This window comes from Talaromyces amestolkiae (genome assembly GCF_001896365.1).
Source record: "Talaromyces amestolkiae strain CIB chromosome Unknown scaffold3.1, whole genome shotgun sequence".
NCBI classification, from domain to species: domain Eukaryota; kingdom Fungi; phylum Ascomycota; class Eurotiomycetes; order Eurotiales; family Trichocomaceae; genus Talaromyces; species Talaromyces amestolkiae.
The window spans coordinates 123,095-139,124 of record NW_024468039.1 but is presented as its reverse complement, the minus strand read 5'-3'; the positions used below and the strand labels follow the sequence as shown (position 1 = coordinate 139,124).

The 16,030-nt window shown below is 46.7% G+C and overlaps 6 protein-coding genes across 6 annotated transcripts; 2 read left to right on the top strand and 4 right to left on the bottom strand.

Annotated features, from left to right (window-relative positions):
- Positions 1–464: 464 nt before the first annotated feature.
- On the bottom strand, positions 465–2,307 carry BHQ10_002106 (uncharacterized protein; the record flags this gene model as incomplete). Its single annotated transcript, XM_040874216.1, has 4 exons — positions 465–1,745; positions 1,801–2,037; positions 2,087–2,157; positions 2,211–2,307. 4 exons carry the CDS (start codon positions 2,305–2,307, stop codon positions 465–467), a joined length of 1,686 nt encoding a protein of 561 aa, XP_040730611.1.
- Positions 2,308–3,422: 1,115 nt separating this feature from the next.
- Positions 3,423–8,036, bottom strand: BHQ10_002105 (uncharacterized protein; the record flags this gene model as incomplete). The annotated part of the gene is made up of 5 exons (XM_040874215.1): positions 3,423–3,902; positions 3,966–5,296; positions 5,351–7,052; positions 7,113–7,946; positions 8,019–8,036. 5 exons carry the CDS (start codon positions 8,034–8,036, stop codon positions 3,423–3,425), a joined length of 4,365 nt encoding a protein of 1,454 aa, XP_040730610.1.
- A 360-nt stretch (positions 8,037–8,396) lies between these two features.
- Positions 8,397–8,848, top strand: BHQ10_002104 (uncharacterized protein; the record flags this gene model as incomplete). Its single annotated transcript, XM_040874214.1, has 3 exons — positions 8,397–8,480; positions 8,576–8,726; positions 8,790–8,848. The coding sequence occupies 3 exons, from the start codon at positions 8,397–8,399 to the stop codon at positions 8,846–8,848; spliced, it is 294 nt and encodes a 97-aa protein (XP_040730609.1).
- Positions 8,849–11,734: 2,886 nt separating this feature from the next.
- BHQ10_002103 (uncharacterized protein) lies at positions 11,735–12,782 on the top strand (the record flags this gene model as incomplete). Its single annotated transcript, XM_040874213.1, has 3 exons — positions 11,735–12,028; positions 12,085–12,324; positions 12,381–12,782. 3 exons carry the CDS (start codon positions 11,735–11,737, stop codon positions 12,780–12,782), a joined length of 936 nt encoding a protein of 311 aa, XP_040730608.1.
- Positions 12,783–12,929: 147 nt separating this feature from the next.
- On the bottom strand, positions 12,930–13,861 carry BHQ10_002102 (uncharacterized protein; the record flags this gene model as incomplete). The annotated part of the gene is made up of 2 exons (XM_040874212.1): positions 12,930–13,709; positions 13,766–13,861. The coding sequence occupies 2 exons, from the start codon at positions 13,859–13,861 to the stop codon at positions 12,930–12,932; spliced, it is 876 nt and encodes a 291-aa protein (XP_040730607.1).
- Positions 13,862–14,581: 720 nt separating this feature from the next.
- Positions 14,582–15,529, bottom strand: BHQ10_002101 (uncharacterized protein; the record flags this gene model as incomplete). Its single annotated transcript, XM_040874211.1, has 3 exons — positions 14,582–14,943; positions 14,995–15,050; positions 15,102–15,529. 3 exons carry the CDS (start codon positions 15,527–15,529, stop codon positions 14,582–14,584), a joined length of 846 nt encoding a protein of 281 aa, XP_040730606.1.
- Between the last annotated feature and the right edge of the window lie 501 nt (positions 15,530–16,030).

The following is a 16,030-nucleotide window of genomic DNA, read 5'->3' as shown; positions in this document are numbered from 1 at the left end:
GGACGTTGTCACACGGAATATCAAAGAATGAGATAATTGCTTTATTTATAACCCTCTACCTGACTCAGGTTCAACAGGCAACCACGCTCAATGAGTCAATTATCGAGCATCCAAATAGTTTTTCAGGTAAGTAAATATCGAAAAATGAAGCTCAGCCCTTTTCTTGTGTAAACAAATGGACCAATGACATCATGTATCTCGCCCGGCGTCTTTTTCGGGCTTAGTGGATATCTGCCTCGGATGAACTGTCGGCGTCCAAATTAAGATGGAAACACTCTTTGTGCAGATTGGTGCCTATTTACTGCTTCTACCTAGGGATGATATATCGCTCATCTGACAACAAAAGTGAGTCATAACAGTTCAATCGAACCAAGACAACGGTCTAGATGTCGTACTGTCAAGAAAAAAAAGAAAAATACAAGCTAAAGCCGCAAGACAAAATCATCAAATCATCAACTCGTCAATCAAAAAGTCGAGTATCCCTGACTCTTATCCTTCTTGTTATACGCCAAGGTATCTTCCTCGGGGATACTCCTCGACTCCTCGTCAGTGACCACTTCCTGGCCATAGGCCACAGTGAGATGATCAACATCCACGTCGACTTCGTTCCAAGTATCGCTCGTCGCGGGGATGGGAAAGGCCCAGCATAACAAATAATAAATCGTACCGGACACGATGAAGCCAGCGAAATAATTCACGTTGTAGATATATTGAGCGCCAATTGGCACGTTCGCGCCGACGGCACCTGCGAATCCGACAATATTGACCAGAATACCGGAAATATAAGCCGTAAAACCGCGCCATGAGAAGCCAAATGTGAAGTAGTATGGCGAACGCTTGCGGGCACTGTAAAGCTCACGAAGCTCTAGATATCCCTTCCGCACAAAGTAGTAATCTGTAATGATGACGGCGGCGATTGATGAGAGGAACACGGTGTAAGCAGACAAGTAAGTCGTGAAATTGTTCGATGACGAAGTCAATTTCCAAGGACACATGGCCAAACCGATCGCAGCACATATATAACCACCACGTCGAATGTTGATAAATCTCGGGAGGAGAGCAGTCATATCTGTACCAGCAGAAACAGAATTTGCTGCAATATTGGTTCCGAGCTGTGCAAGTGCGAATCCAAGAGCAATGACAAAAATACCGAAACGTTGACCAGAACTAGCTCCATTGAGGAACTCAGACAGTAAATCGAGAGGACTCCAGATGGTTTTACCATAAATGACTGTTGAAGAAGACGAGGCAATAATTCCAATGAATGAGGTAATTGCGAATCCGACAGGAATTGCAAACAGCTGAGACCACAGAGCACTCGTCTTTGTCTTTGAGAAACGAGAGAAATCGGGGTCATTAACGATCAAGGTTGCGAAGTTGGCAATGGATGACATGATGCCTTTGACTATGGCCCAAGCGAGAGCACTTCCGTGCAAGGCAGTAGGTTGGTGAATGATTGGACCAATGCCGTTGGCGCGACTGATGGCCCAGGCGAAAAATGCAATCATAGCAATTGGAGTGTAGATTGACTTGACCGTGAAAAGATGACGGATCTGGTGAACTGGGAACCAGATGGCAGGCAGACTGCAAAGCCAGAAGACGAAGAAACTGACAAAGTCTTTGGTGGTGGTGCCAGAACTGGCGGGGATGTGGTTGGGGATGTTGGCGTAGCTAGGCCAGATGGCAGTGATCATGACAGTCACACATTCACCTCCGATCCATGCCTGGACACCATACCAAACACACTACTATGCATTAGCCATCGACCCGTGATTAGGTCGTCAGGGAGAGCGAACATACAGCCATCGCGGCACGATTAAAGACTGGCCATAGAGAACCCCAGACACCGAAAGACGCTCTCGACACGACGGGGAACGAAACGTGATACTGCGCACCAATGCGACCAGTAGCAACAATCAGTATGGCGGAGATGGAATATCCGATCCAGACACAGATCCAGGCCTGCCACCAAGCCAGATCGACTGTATTGGAGCCATTGGTGGATTGAATAAAGGACGAGGCGATCATCCATGTGTTCTGCTCAATTAGCTTTTACCCATAGTTCTGATATTGTCAGGACACGTACGATGTTCGCGGAATCGGCAATCCAAAAAGCGACGAAATTCCACCAGCCCCATTTCCTGCGTTCGGGAGGGACTATTGCATCATGTCAATTCTTCGTCGCATGCGAGAGGGTAGAGAACAATTACCCGGACGCAAGTCATCGTTGGTCAACATCAGCTGAGCATTAGATAGACCAGGCTCGCTTTCGACGGCGATCTTGTCCACGAAACGACGGACCGACATGATGGCGGGTAGGATCCAAGCTCGATGTCAAGCAATAGAGGAAAAAAAAATAAAGGAAGTTTCTATAACTACCTTCAATGAGCTTCAAGCAGAAGAAAAAGATGCAGAAACACAAAGCCGCCAACCCATTGATGTTGGATGATGTGTGGGTGGGTATGGTCCATATATAAACACCAGGTCGGAGTCGCCGCGGAGTCGCAGCGAGAAAAGTGGCTAGGGTCCAAAGGATCCAGAATAAAAGACTACTTCCGCCATTCTAGCCGCAGAAATGAGAAAGACTAGAATAAACAATCGCGTGGAGTGAGCATAACCAGATAAGCTGAGGCTTGCTCTGAGTGGTCATGATGGCGTTATCTTCTCCTGGACTTTCTCCTAGACGGGTGATAAGATACAAAGCTGGACATGTGATTCGCTGGGCGATTCCGGGGTTAGCCCTCTTTCTTGCTGGGCCGCCTATCATGACGTTGTATGCAGATCTCCATACACGCTCTCCATACAGAGTAAAGAGCATATACCCTCTATACTACGTAGTACTGGATGCATCACCCGCAACCGGCATATGATCTCACCAAGGACACTCCCCATACACCACAACATATGAATACTCACTCATACCACCTGCTACAGCATCGAATACTTCCAGACTACGCTGTAGGACAAAGTAGGATCTTTGTGGGTCACGCTCCCGCTCTCCGTGCCCAGCCTAACCTTTTGTGGCTGATAGCGAAGATACAAAAGATAACGCCCCAAGATAAGCTTACTTGCTGACTCGATGTGATCGAGTAATCCGGAGTAGACTGCATGACTATGCCATACTGTGTATAGTATGCGGTGTGCTCACGGACTTATACTTTCTCTTCTTATCTACACTTTCCTTTCTCTCTCCGTGCTAGAGTTTCGCATATCTGATCTCTACTATGTAGCATGCAAGACCTGGAATGAGCACGTGGTACTAACCCAATTCCGGACTAGTGCGCATGCAGAAGTTCACGGAATTGGCGTTCCTTGCCGACTATTCTATTACTGCAAATTGGTCTATGATCTGGAGTACTACCGGGGTATGTGCAGATGGGTTTGATCTGATCTTGAACGCTATGCTATGCAACTAGTCGACATCATCCTTTGCTGTTCCACTTTCCAAACCTGACATAATCATCATGCAAAGTCTTGAAAATCGCCCGAGACGAAATATCCATCCCCGCATTCAATCCCCGTTTGCTCTCTGCCGGCATTGCGTCGAGTATCGCGTACAGTCCCGGTGCTAATGCTGTCTTGATCTCGGGCTGTAGTGGCGCTTCCAACATATTCTGTGCGTAGCTCTCAATCAGGATTCGGAGGTGTTGGCCCGCAATCACTTTGGCCTTTTTGGTCTGGTCGATTAAGCTGTTGTTACTGTTGCCGGTAGGGCGGCTTGGTCGGGATACTGCGGATACGGTAGGATCGCAGAGGGATGTAAGAAGGCGAGTGAATTGAACGGTATGAGAGATCCCGAGAGCAGCTCCACCTTTTTGATAGCGCTTTTGGCTCGGAGCAAACAGCGCTTTGAGAAGACTTTGCAGTGCCGGGATTAAGAGGTGGAACCGGCCGCCGAGCTGCTGACGATAAAGCCCAACGATAGTCCCCATTATGCGACAAAGACGTGTGTAAGTTGTACTTACAGACTTGGTCGATATATGGTTTGTCTCACGCAGGGAATGTATCTTTGACATCGTCGCAGTGACTGCCGCAAGACAGCTGTCGATGTTATACTGTGTCACTCCTCGCGAGTGCAAGCGCAGAATGATATCCACGTTCTCCGCTGCAAGTGAAAACCTCTCAATATCATCGATACTATGCTGTAGGACGTGCGTAACGGCAGTGCATAGTGACGATACTCCTCGTGCTTCAGCACTGTCTTTTTCTGTGATTTCGTTGAGAGCTGAAGCAGCCAATCCACTGAGTAGCAGTCGGCTAGCCCCTTCTGAACATTCGAATCCAGCTGTCTTGAATTCGCCAATAGCTTTGATGCGGTCTGCATTACTCATATCTTTCAACTTCGTCGTAAATTCTCGCACCAAATATGTCTGTTCACAGGCTTGCATTCGACATAGATCAATACCTTGTAGTAAAGTCGATTCGTTGAAGCCCAAGCTATCACTTGTAGCTGCTCGAGCAACTTTCCGCCGTTGGGTTATGTATTTAATGCCGTTAATCAATACCGGATCATTCTCTCCTAAATCCGTCGAGGCTTTGTCAAGTTCTGTCTTCTGAGCTGCGAGATCGTCAAAGTCTTCCATCATCTGATGCGTCGTGGCAAGTATAATAGCCGCTTCAGGGTGCGATTTCCGTCGTAGAGTCTTGGTACATTTATCAAGACGACTCAGCAACAGACCAAAAATTTTCTCGCGCTGACGAGCTATGTCGTCCATTGTTTTCGACATTTCTTCCCGCTTTTCCCACAGCAACCGCAGGGACGCCCCAACGAAGATAGGCGCAAGAGTTGATGGTTGATCCTTATTCTTGACACTCGATTCCAACTGCTTTGTGGATGATTCAACTCGGGATGTCGTGAGTTTATAAAAGCGTTTTAGAAATTTTCCAGTTTCTGCTGGTGACTTGCAAGCTTTGTATTCGCACTCAAACGCCGTGCGGATCAAGGATCGAAACGACTCGATTGTGCGCATATCCATAGGCGAGTCTTGCAAAGAGATGTCCGATGTAATCCATTCTAGTATCTCTGACCCAACCTGTCTCGACTCTTGACACCACCCATTTATCAAAGACACCATGTGAGGGACGAAATCAACAGGATAATCCACTTTCGACAGTAGAGCTTCAATCGTGTCTTTGAATTTAGGCACCTCCTGATGACGAACTGGAATACCCGGTAAGTCCTGAACAATGCCCGGTAGATACCGAACAATCACCGGCTGTGTTTGTTCACTCTCTACCATTTCCATAAACAACTCACAAAGGGAGCGTGCAACTCCCGAGGCCAATGATGGAGTATCTGCGAGATAGTCATAGGACAGAAAAACGCTCCATAATTGCTTGAAAGACATACACTCGGTGATCTCAGGGATCTGATGCTTCCAGTCTTGGCCGGAAGATGAGGCAAGATCCCAGAAAAACTTGACAAAGCATTTCAAGTCTTCAAATACCAGCTCAGATAGAAGATCTGGATGCTCTAATAGGCACTCAATGACAGCAGTCGCCTGCTGAGCTAGTCCATTAATATCCTTATAACGTCCGTTCCATCCTTCCAGTTTAGCCTCAAAGATAGAGCTTGATGATCCTGTTAGGCAATTGATGATAACGTGTAGGATCTCTCTTCGTTCAGGTGAATTGCCATGGTATAATTCTTTGCTCAGCGACACCAAAAATTGACAGGCTTCGAAGCTCTCTTGATGACCATTCCAGCCAGATCTGAGCTTTGTTGGTCCAGTTGAAAAATTTGCTACAACCAAGGCTTCGCGTTTGAACTTGTCTGCAAGCTCGTTCGGGGTGTTGAATGTACTCTTGAGGCCTATCGGCATCAAGTTCCGAGCCACCCTCCACAAACGCCAAAGCCAGTGCCTGTCTCCTTTGCGTTTCGACAATGTTTTGTGCAGTGATTCCATCAAACCAGTCACCAGGTCAATGCGTAAACCTGGCAGTCCACTCTGTCCCCATATACGAGTGCCTGCTTCCAGGATGACGAAATAGGCGTATGAGTCTGGCGCTTTTGAAATATGTCCCGATTTTGTCACAGTAGAAATGGCTGTCTCAATCTGCGTTTTCAAGAATGTATCGCTTATAGAGCCCCTCAATGCCTCTTGATAAACAAGGAGAACATCATCGTCCTCCCACACCGAGTACGCCAAGTCGTTGCGTGCAACTTCTATCTCACGCAACTGCTCATACCAGAACCCGGCAAACGTTGGGAGATCTCTGGCACCGGCAAATGCTCGAATCAAAGGTATTACTACCTTCTCTTTGACAAGCTGATAAGTCTTTTGATCGCTCATGTTCCCCCGGATATGATGCAGAGATAAAAACAGGGCATCTAGAAGACGACTTGAATCTTTGAATCCAGAGTTTGGTAGAAAAATATCGCTCTCAAGCTCCATCAACAGAATTGTCAAACTCCACCGAACTTGTTGGGGATCTTCTTTTCCTTTCAAAAGTCCTGTGTAGGAAGCATGGGTGAGGAAGGTGTTCGGAGACAGGCTTATTTTTCGAGCACGGACAACGATGAATAATTGTTCTAATAGTGATATGAATCCAAGAGTATTACCGCCGAGCTGCTGCGTACTGGAGTAAGCCAGCTCTGCTAGAGCCACGAAGACAGTCTCGAGCCATGACGCCTCGGCATTCTGACGGCGGAATGAATCTCTTGGTACAGACCTCGCAACGATATCGTAGAAAGTCGGAATAAGTTCTGCTGGCTTCCAGGTTGCAGGGAAGCTACATGAGTTTTCGTCAACAGAGCCGATATCTGTTCCGTTGCATTTTATATCTATTGGTGCGCGGTCTTCAAAGAGCGGTTTGAAGGTTGCGGTGACTGGCTGTACGGCGCTCCAGTCAGGATCTTCAGCTTTTGAATAATCTATACCTGATCCGCCTCGTTCCATGAACAGACTTCGCGCGGGGAGGATAACATGAAGCGCAATGAGTTTCTCGATAGAACGTGTTATGAAACGAGCATCGTCACTTTCTGCACCAGACGAGACTACAAGACGATGTAGCCTCAGCACTTCCAGGAAACAAGATTCCGAGAATGCAGTCTACCGTGTAAAGTTAGCTTCAAGCTGATTTGCATTGTTATTTTTGTAGGGACGACTCACATTTATGGAACTCTTGTCGATACCATTGATACCCACTTTTTTAAGATCCCACAGACTAAAATATACGGTAGCAGTCTTCGATAAGTGTTGCAGCTGATCGCTTTTCTTCTCCTTTGCATATTCAACGATTAGGCCAGCAAACAGTCTGATTAATTTGCCCAGTATCTCGGCAGCGATTGCAGGATCCAGTCGGAGTGATTGCTGTAGATGAAACTGTGACACATCTCCTCGATCACTCTGGGTATTGACTAGGTTCATGAGAACATAAAAAGCGTCCGAAAATCGACCATAAGCAAGAATTGCCCGTTCCGATTGTGACTCTCGGTTGCCCGCATCGTACATAACAATGTCGTTGTCCGCATCGGCACTGTCATTTCCTCTCTTTCGTTTCTTCGACCGAACCGGGGATCCTTGGACAGTCTCACTGGTCTCTGAGTCGGAAGATATTCGGTTTGCGCCATCTGAGAGCGACTTGAAGACCGCATTATTCAAATCGTCCACGATGTTCTTCAATATCTGCGCAAATTTGTACTCCACAAAAGTTGAGGCGATTGCCCTTCGGGAAATTCGTTGCAAAAGCTGTTGTAAAAGAATGTATGAACGAGGATGTACTCGGTATGTTGTAGTCTTTAGTCTTTTAAGTAGCCATCTCAACACCCATTCTTCCTTTGGAGCCGGTCGGGTGATCAACTCGATTGTATTCGAACTCGGTAGCGGAGAGCTAGTGTCAGAGAGGTCTAGTTTCAAGATTTGTGCTGCTGCGGCGAGTTGTCTGTCGCTGTCCTCTGTACTTTTCTCGAGTTTCAACAGCGCTTCCTGCGACGGACCGGCAATCTAGATTTTGTATCGTTAGAATAATTCCCCGACAAAGTGGCTATGGCTTATATTTCGGCAATCAAAGCGTACCTCTTTGCTAGGAGCCATGGCAACAGCGCCAACCTGATCCCCGTCGTAGAAAACAAAAGCTGGTACTTCTGTAACTGCTGCAAATAAATTGTCCGTCTTTCTTTCCTATCGATAGACAAAAAAATAGTAGACCTTACCGTATACGGGCTAGCGTCAACAGCTCCGGTGCTATCAGGGCATCAGCCAAGCCGAGCCTAGTTTTTCCGACGAAAGCCCGCCAAGGAGCTCACTACGTACATGCAACAACATTGGTTTACCTCTCCAATTCTCTGCGATATTCAACGTCGGGTCCCCGTACATACTCTTTTTATACGTAAGTACAACCTGCATGTGAAGAATTGGCATTGATGACTAACATGAAATAGAGATCCTGTCGCAATGGCCGAAACAAACGAGACCAAGCCGACAGTCCCGGTTGCGCGCTCAACCAAGCCCGTGAGCGAGGCTCTACTCAATGAAAAGGTAAGCAGTCGATCAAGCAGTCACAGCAGCTACAAAACTCTCGTGTCTTATTGGCCAATCGCACCCATTCAACTAACTCGATCTTCAATTGATAGTGGGACCGCGCCATTTCTTCTCTGATCGTTCGCTCTTCCATCGGCCTCGGATTCGGTGTCGTTCTCTCAGTCCTTCTCTTCAAGCGGAGAGCTTGGCCTGCCTGGGTCGGTCTCGGTTTCGGGGCTGGCCGCGCATATGAAGAAGCCGATTGTACGTATCCCGCAATGCTTAATTGCTTTGTTCGTTCCATACTAATCCAGTTTTTCTGATTAGCCGCCTTCCGACACGGCGATAGCCCCATTGCCAATGCTGTGCGTCAATCTAGGTCGTGAGAGTATACCCGGGTCGTCGAAAATGTGCCAGAATAATGTCCTCCTTTGATATATTATCATTATGTCACCGCCAATCAAACAATCAAGTATGCCTTCACGTGTTCCATAAATTTCAAGGCAGATTCGTCCTACGAGGATTTTTTGCGTACGGTTGGATTCTGCTCTTTCCCTTTTTTTTTGTTGAAGTCGAATTATGCGTTACAATAGACTAGTGCGCGTTTTCTGTTAGAAACTGTCCATGTATTGTTTATATACAGAGAGATGAACATGGGGAACTTGAAAGGATGCTCTGATGAAGTACTCAACTATTTCATGTGTAAATGCATGTTTAGTTCCAGTTCCTACATATGAGAAGAGACTATATGTAGATTTTTTGATGCCAGTCAATTCTATTATTCAATTTCCGGTACTACAATGTCTATGTAAGTATCACCGGCAATTTTCGCATCCATCTAATTCACAGGGGTATCCATGGTTTGTCATCAATCATTCAGCATTGGACAACGTCAACTTCTTTCAAACAAGCGGCGTCTCAACAAGCCGCGGACTCAAATCTGATGGAGAATATTGATCCATCGAACGAGTTTTACCCGGGTTCTGGCTGTAATAATCATGGAACTGCTGCGGAGGAGAAGCCTGATTGGGTATAGGTTGGCTCTCTGCAGGCATTGATTCTAAGACAATACCGTCGTGACCGCTATGGGTGATGCATCCGACACAACTACAGTCATTCCCACATTGGCACGTCCCTGTTATATCTGAGCAGAGAGTCAAGCCGACAGGATACTCAATCGTATAATATTCGGAGGGTTGCATGAACTGGCTGTTAGCGTAAGTGGGTGAAGTGATGTTGTTGTCGAAAGTAGAACCGAAAGTATTGTCGTCTGTAAAAGACGGTTGTGTGTTTTTCGGCGCGGAGTGGCTCTGTTTGGATGAAATTCTGGACGACATGGCTGGCGGGCTGTTCAGTCCTGAAAATGGACTGGAAGTACCAGACTTCTCTTCGTCCTCTTTCACGGTCATCATATATCCCATTTCTTGCACATGTTGTCGCGTTGTTTCGTTGTATGGATGGCTAGCACATCCCAGGCATTGACAGCTATCACCACATGAGCAATCATGATTGCTATCGTCAACGAATGGTAGTGACATGTCGAAAGGATATGAAGCAGTATTTAGGTAGAATTGATGCATGGTCGGTCCACTTATATTAGCCTGGTGTTGTGTATCCATATGATGAAACGTTCGAGGCATGGTAGACTGGTTCGATTCATGTTGGTTTGTGTAATATGAAGGCTTCGTGTTCATGGTTGTGTAGATGTTGCTCTGAGAGGCGAAGTCGATATTCGGTAATTGGGTATTCCACGATGTATTTTGAGAATTGTAGAACGATTCATTCCATGCTGAATTGAGGCGATTGTCAGACATACTTAGAACCGGCTCTTCTTCCTGTTTTGTCGCACTACCCCCACAGCAGGATCGTTGCTGCGGCTCCGATGCTGGGGTAACAGGCTCCGTTTTTGCAGGTTTTTCAGAACAACACCCACGTGGCTTGTTCTCTGTTTTAATCGATATGGCCTGGGTCGATCCATATGACGGCATGTGTATATCTCCAGAGACAGGTGTATAAGTTGTAGAGCGGTCCAAAGTAGGTGTCTGCGCCGATATCCGAAAGTCATTCTTATACTCTGCTTGCATAAGCTCAGAGTCCAGGGCCTTGATGACATTATTTGAGGGATTCTGAAAATTGCTTGGTCTCCGCGTATGCTTCTGTATTCGTCCTGGTGCTGCAGTCGATACTATCGGTATAGTCGGATTAGGTGGTAGCGACGGTGTCCCAGAAGTTGTGGGAACTGATTGTGTCTCTGCTGTCGAGCTGGCAGGGACTTGATACAAGGGTCTGCACAAGCAAGTTGAGCCTGTACCAAGCTGAGTCAGTATAGTTGACATCAAGACTTCGACTGCAGGATATCCTACCCTTAGGTATTCGGACCATGAATGCATAGACTTTTTCACAACTGCACGTCCCCTTAGGATGCGGACACTTTGCCAATGGTCGCCCGGCTTTAGGAACTTTCATCATGAGACGATCGAAATGCTGGCATTTTGATGAGCGATGTCCACGCATACATGGCTCACTGGTGATCGTATTAGGGACAGAACATCACGCAACCTTTTCCCGCGCTAGGGTACGTACCACGACCATTTGGCGCCTTCTTCGTCGAGAGGCATGACTGAAACAAATCACTCCTGTTCCACGCAAAGAAGAGGAACAATATTTATCTTCTCAAACCCACCAGATCATGCGAATTTCAAGGTGCATATCAATTGTTTATTATCGAATCTCCAGATTTGCACCGATCGGGGCCGAGAAGATCGTCCAACGCAGCAGACCCCGCACCACGGTTGCAACTCGCTTGACCAACAACCAATGTCGAATATTAGAGATTGAAGAAGAGCCAGGTGGTAGAACAACCAGTCCTCAATGCGATTCGAAGTCAGACAAACATCGTACCTCTGACTAACGATATGTTGAGGAAGTAAGTGTTTCAGTACGGGACCTGGAACTGATCGGACCGGGTTCATTGTTCCGAAAGCGGACTAAACTGCTGGTATGACTCGAGGCTTTTCACATGCCAAGAAAACGTGATCGCAGTTGAGGGACGGCATTTCTGTCCAATTGGGGTGGCTTCTTACAGCTGATGAGTGGTCAAGGGCGCGGGGCGGTGAGACATGCTTTTCGATATTGCCAACATCTAAACATTTATGGGGACCCTTTGGTTTGACATACCAGAGCTTTACAACCTTACGACGAAGCTGTCTAGCTTTATGGATAATAATTCTGAAATCGTCTGAAATATMCCCGCCAGAATTGCCGTCACTCCCATGCCCTCACAAACGCGTGTGAACGCTGCCACGCCGGCTGGAACCGAGCATGACACCGAACCTCCTCGGCCAGCAACTCCCAGTGTAGTGCGACCGAAGAAGCTATTCAGCGTGCCCGCGCCAGTGAAACAAATCTTCGACAAATTCCCACTGACGACATACGAAGCGGAAGATATTCCTGGCAATGTACACAACAGCGGAAGCTCCGGGCGGAATAGATTGTTCGTTTTTATCGATCCCAAACAAGCGGCGACAGGGGCACCATCTTTCAATCCTCAGTGTCTCAAATGGCAGGTGTGTATCGCGCACTACTGTTTTGAAACATTACGCAAGTTGACCAAACGCGATAGGCCTATTTGAAATTCGTCGGCATAGACTTTGACCTTGTCCCTTCAAACAACCACGCTTCTCCAACGGGTGCCCTACCTTTCCTCTACCCAGCCTTACCAGCTGCCACGAGATCTCCGATTCCTTCCAACAAGCTACAAAAGTGGGCTATAGAACAAGTGCACTGTGAAGAAGAGCAGCAACTCAATATACGATTTGATGTATACGCCTCATTGATTGACCATCGGATACGTAATGCATGGGTGAGTCTCGACCATATAGCAGGGTACAATTTCAGCTCACTGATAATTCGTAACAGCTACATCAACTATATCTAAATGAACTCAATTTCAAGCAAGTAGCTCGAAAACGCTACATTAATCCCGCCACCTCATCTTCAGCCGTTCGAACAGCGCTAGCCGTTCAATTACAGTCAGCAGCACGGGATGAATTGCTCAAATATTCAGACTATATCGATGTCAATACTCTAGAAGCTGATGCAGATAGCGCATTCGAAGCTCTTTCTACACTACTTGGCGAAAACGAGTACTTCTTCAATCGCAGTCAACCAGGGTTGTTTGATGCTAATGTTTTTGCATATACGCATCTCATATTAGATGAGAATATGGGATGGAAATATAACAGATTGGCTCATTTGTTGTCAAAACACGAGAATCTAGTACGACATCGTGAGGTTCTGTTGCAAAAGTACTTTTCGTGAGGGAAGGGTCAAAAAGGCATACGGCGTTATTTGGCATCGATCCGAAATCTGGATTGAACGTACAATAGATATATGTACCATATATGTACAACATTCACACTATAATCGACAGCATTGTCTCCTCATGATCATTTTCATTGGCCTACTTCATTTCTTTCTGAAACACACTCCTAACCAAACAAAACATACACCAGCATACTTCTGTGACCTGGGCCCAAGCCTCTCAACCATATCCGGCGTGACCTCCCTCTCAATCACCCCGTCAACACAACCATGCGACCTAGCAGCCTTTCCAGTCGGCAACTGCACAACCTCAAATCCCCACCTCTCAGCCTCCGCCAGAATTTGTCCTACTTCATGCGCATAACTCCTTGATGGACGCACTTTCTTCCCTGTAGCAGAGTCCACGAAGCCAGCTTGACTTCGCTTACCCATGTCTGCGTGCATATTTGTGACCAGGAGATATGCGCCTGAGCGAAGAATTGATGCAGCTGCTCCGAAGAAGTTGTTTAGGGGTATGTGTTCAAGGACGAGGGTTGAGATCACTCCGTCAGCGTCTCGTACGAGATTCAGGGTTCGTCTGTTGGAAGGGGCCTCGATATCGGCGAGGAGGTCGAAGGGTGCTAGTTCTACTTCTATGTCCGCTGGCCGGTTGACTGCATCAATTCGCTGGCGTGCGACATCTAGCATGCCGTTCGAGGCGTCGACGCCAATGATCTGAACATTTGATTGCAATGAATCCTGAGAAATGGTATCCAGAAGTTGCAATGTATTCCTGCCCGTACCGCAACCCAGATCGACCAGTTTATATTCCTGACGACCTATCTGTCGTGTTTGAGCTTTGATTTGGGCCCATAGCTCGGGAAGCATCCACTGCATTTCAATTGTGTCGAGTGCTTGCAGGAAGTTGCCGTCTGTGTCATAGACCTGTTTGAAGAATGTTAATAGTCTGTTTTGATATTCAGGTTCAAGACTTTCCTTACATCGGCCCATTGATCATATGCTTGTATGGTGTCGATATAGGCCACATTCGTGTCCTGTGCAAGGGTGGACTGTATCGTTGGTGGGTGTTGCGACATGGTTGTAGTGGTTGGCCTGGACCTTTCAAGAATGATCCAAAAGTCAATGGATATGAATCACAACTTCGAGAAATGATATCTTCTTATATGGGTGACCACAAATCCGAGGCTGTAGTAGTATTGCCAAATATCAGATTCTCTCAAAGCCGATCGGAGTGACTCATAATGACTCTACAGACTGAGTCAAGCGCGGATTGAAAAATTCACATAGTTTCAAAATGACCTTCTACTTTTGGCAATCTCCGTATAATTTGGGGATATAGTTGTCTCAAAGTAACCTCTATCTAGGTGCAGATTGAAGATTGAAAAAAGAAAACCGCTGGTCTTGGAGGCGGTGTCATTTTGATCCATATCCAGGAGTTGGTGATGAATGTAAAATCGCGATGCTATTGGACCCCACGAAAATCTCCGAATTAAGGCTAGATATTATATCCAAACAGTCACCTCAGTGTTCTTAGGGAATGGACTCTTTATTAGTAAACTGTTTGGGTTGTTGACCAGTTGATAGTTTGAAGATCATCACATCACAATAGTATACATGATACACTGAGCAGGAAGGAAATTTTATGCAAGTCTATATAAAAGTACACCGGATCGTTCTATAAGATCTGCGATGGGTATCTCAGGCCTCAAATAAACCACTCTTTCGTTCCATTACATCCCTTCGTTAACCTCCATTACAGTAAGTTCCAACGCGTGCTCATACCTGCGATTGCACGTCTATTGGGCATTCTTTTCTTGTCGTTTTTCTTCGTTGAGTTTCAATTTCTGTCCAACCTGCAGAACGGCACGCTCCACTTCAATGGCTATCGCTGGGGTTTCCAGAATCTTGCCGAGTTCTTCGCCGTCTTTCATCTCTAAGAGTAATCGTTCCTCGGCGGCTGCCTCATCCTTAGGGGCCGCTGTTTCCTTTTCAGTTAGTTTATTGGTATCTTTAGTCACCATATTGCTTTTCGTCTGGTGTCCTGGGACACCGTTTTTCAGTAATCGGGTTGCATAGAAGCTCTCCAATTCGGGAAATGCATGCGGGCTAATCAAGTTGAGATCGAGTAGGTGTATAAGGTGTTTTGAACCACTCCAAGCTGTGATCAAAGTCAGTATGTGGGCACTTAGAATTGAAATATCAGACTCACCTCGCCAATGCGACCAGGCACGATATGCAAGATAGAAGAAAGGAATATTAGGTACTCTAGATCGTTGGTCAGCGTGGTTGAAATCCATCTGCAGCACAGGGCCTTACACTGGAATAATTGCAATAGGCGCAGTCAAAGGCGCAATTCCTATACACCACCACATCCTCCTCCGATGTAATTCCTGCCGTTCTGTGCCCAATTTCCTCAAGATACCAAACACGTCTTCACTTTTAATTGCATTTTTGGGAAACATCACGTCGATCTTCTGTTTTTGTTGTGCTTCTTGAATCTGAAGACTTTGACTGAGCGGAGGAATGCTTTTCAGTCCCCATTCCTCGTATGGGATTCTCTGCAAAATGACATGTCCATAGCCGACGAGTTGTTTCTTCCATCCTTTCTCTGCCTTTTCCCAGCCAGCCCATATCTCGGCAGCTTTGTTCGTTACACGGTCAACGTATCCGGTCTTTATGGTTTTGGGTGGACGACAGTATATGAAGGCTCGTTTGGTCGAGATGGGGACGAGGAAGAAACGCATCGCAGCGGTCAGTTAAGGACAGGCGGCGGAATAACGATGTCGATTTGCGCAAAGGGTTCGTATGTATCAGTGCATGAATACCATATTTTGTCTTTCCCTGGCGTCTTTCTGTGCCGCAGAGGAAAATGTTCACTGGTCGATTGAATAGTAAAATTGAAAATTGAAGTTGTTACGTAGCTTAACTAGCACATGTGTACAAGACGTCATACCACTGGCTCGCAATTAGCGGGTGGTGCCCCAGGCAGTCAGGCTAGCAGGCACCAACCGTAGCCTGGCCAAGGACATCGTCATGCCGCAGCTCATTAATCGATCGCCGGGCCGGATCGGCTACCGCCGCCCTACGAGCCAATTGGACTCATAGTCCCAGCTTCCAACTTCATCTTTCAATCTGGTTGACTTGAAGCTGCTGTTCGTTCAGTCATTTTTTCTAGCATCTCAGGGGCTTCACAGAGTTCTAAGGATTTCTATTGAATTCGTCTGGCACAGGCTCGCTCTGCATCG